Source organism: Helobdella robusta, assembly GCF_000326865.2.
Source record: "Helobdella robusta unplaced genomic scaffold HELROscaffold_88, whole genome shotgun sequence".
Classification (NCBI taxonomy): Eukaryota; Metazoa; Annelida; class Clitellata; order Rhynchobdellida; family Glossiphoniidae; genus Helobdella; species Helobdella robusta.
This window is the reverse complement of record NW_008705503.1, coordinates 154,330-155,602: the sequence shown is the minus strand read 5'-3', so window position 1 is coordinate 155,602 and position 1,273 is coordinate 154,330. Positions and strand designations below refer to the sequence as shown.

Sequence of the window (1,273 nt, the reverse complement as noted above, 5' to 3'; positions counted from 1 at the left end):
AACAAATCATGCTGATGGGAGGCATGCCACAAAACCTGCAACTGACACGGTAAGGGCAGGTTTCTCTAGGGCGAGTAAAGAAGGATGTTGACGAGGGACAGACTCATCTTCCTCCACTTGGCGGGCCTGTCTTGGGCGGCATCAAAATGGAGTCCAACCCACCGAAGGTTGGTCAATTCATGCCGGCCTTCAGGATTCGCTAGCAGCCGCCCAAGGACTGAGTGCAATCGACGTGATGGAGGAGGACCAGTTTGCTCACAGGTGTTTCCTCCTGCCAGTGCATGCTGCTGTTGGCAGCCAGCAGCAGCAGAAGTCAGGTGGGGGAGGAGGCCTTCGCTAACTTTCGTTTTTGACAAATCAAAGTGCAATTATTTATTTTTGTAGTTTTTTTATTTGCTAAAGCGCAATTTCGAATGAATGAATGAATGTATGTCTATGTGTGTAGGAATGAAGAAATAAGGGAACGAACGAATGGATGAATGAATGGTTAAATGAACAAACAAAGAACGAACGAACAAATGAATAAATAAACAAACAGATTAATTAAATAAATAGATGTTTATCCATTAATAGATTAATTATTGTTAAGTTAAAACGATTGAATAAAATATTTACAACATGAATGGTTGCAATTTATACAAATGTTAATAAGTAATTATTATTAATAATAATGACAAAATTTTATATAAATAAACCTACGTAAGCATCAATTCTATCAGACAGATTGCTTAGTAATCTGTTAGCATGGCTGACAAACTCACTCTCCATTTGAAGAAATGGCAGTTGAGTGAGTTCTCTGATGGTGTGTTGAAGTTGTTCGTGTCTTTCTTCTGTCGATGTCGAATTCTCACTGCTCAAACACGGATTGTTTATGTAATGTTGCTGGTATTTTGTATGTTGCTGTTGTTGTTGTCGGATTGGTTGGGGTGCCGGTTCATCTCGCAATTCGTCTGGTTGTTCGTCTGCTTGGTGGCGAGGCCGTTGTAGTTTGTCTTGAAGTTCTTTTCCAAATGCTTTCGGTTCATCTTCATTCCATTTTTTACTGAATTCGTTGGCGAGTTGTTGTTGGAATGATAAGTGAGATGTGTGACGATGTTGTTGGTGTTGGTTGTTGTTGTTGTTGCTGTCATAAGTACCATCAAAGTCCACGTCATCGTTAAGTAAGTGCTTCATTGCTTTTGAATTTAGACGATGATGTTTTGAAGCATGTTGTAGTTGTTGTTGCTGATGTTGTTGTTGTTGTTGTTTTTGCTTGAGTTTCCGTTTTTGTTGC

The 1,273-nt window shown here is 39.7% G+C and overlaps 1 protein-coding gene across 1 annotated transcript; it reads right to left on the bottom strand.

Annotated features, from left to right (window-relative positions):
- Positions 1–681: 681 nt before the first annotated feature.
- Positions 682–1,173, bottom strand: HELRODRAFT_182536 (hypothetical protein; the record flags this gene model as incomplete). The annotated part of the gene is made up of 1 exon (XM_009032789.1): positions 682–1,173. The coding sequence occupies one exon, from the start codon at positions 1,171–1,173 to the stop codon at positions 682–684; it is 492 nt and encodes a 163-aa protein (XP_009031037.1).
- Positions 1,174–1,273: the final 100 nt, after the last annotated feature.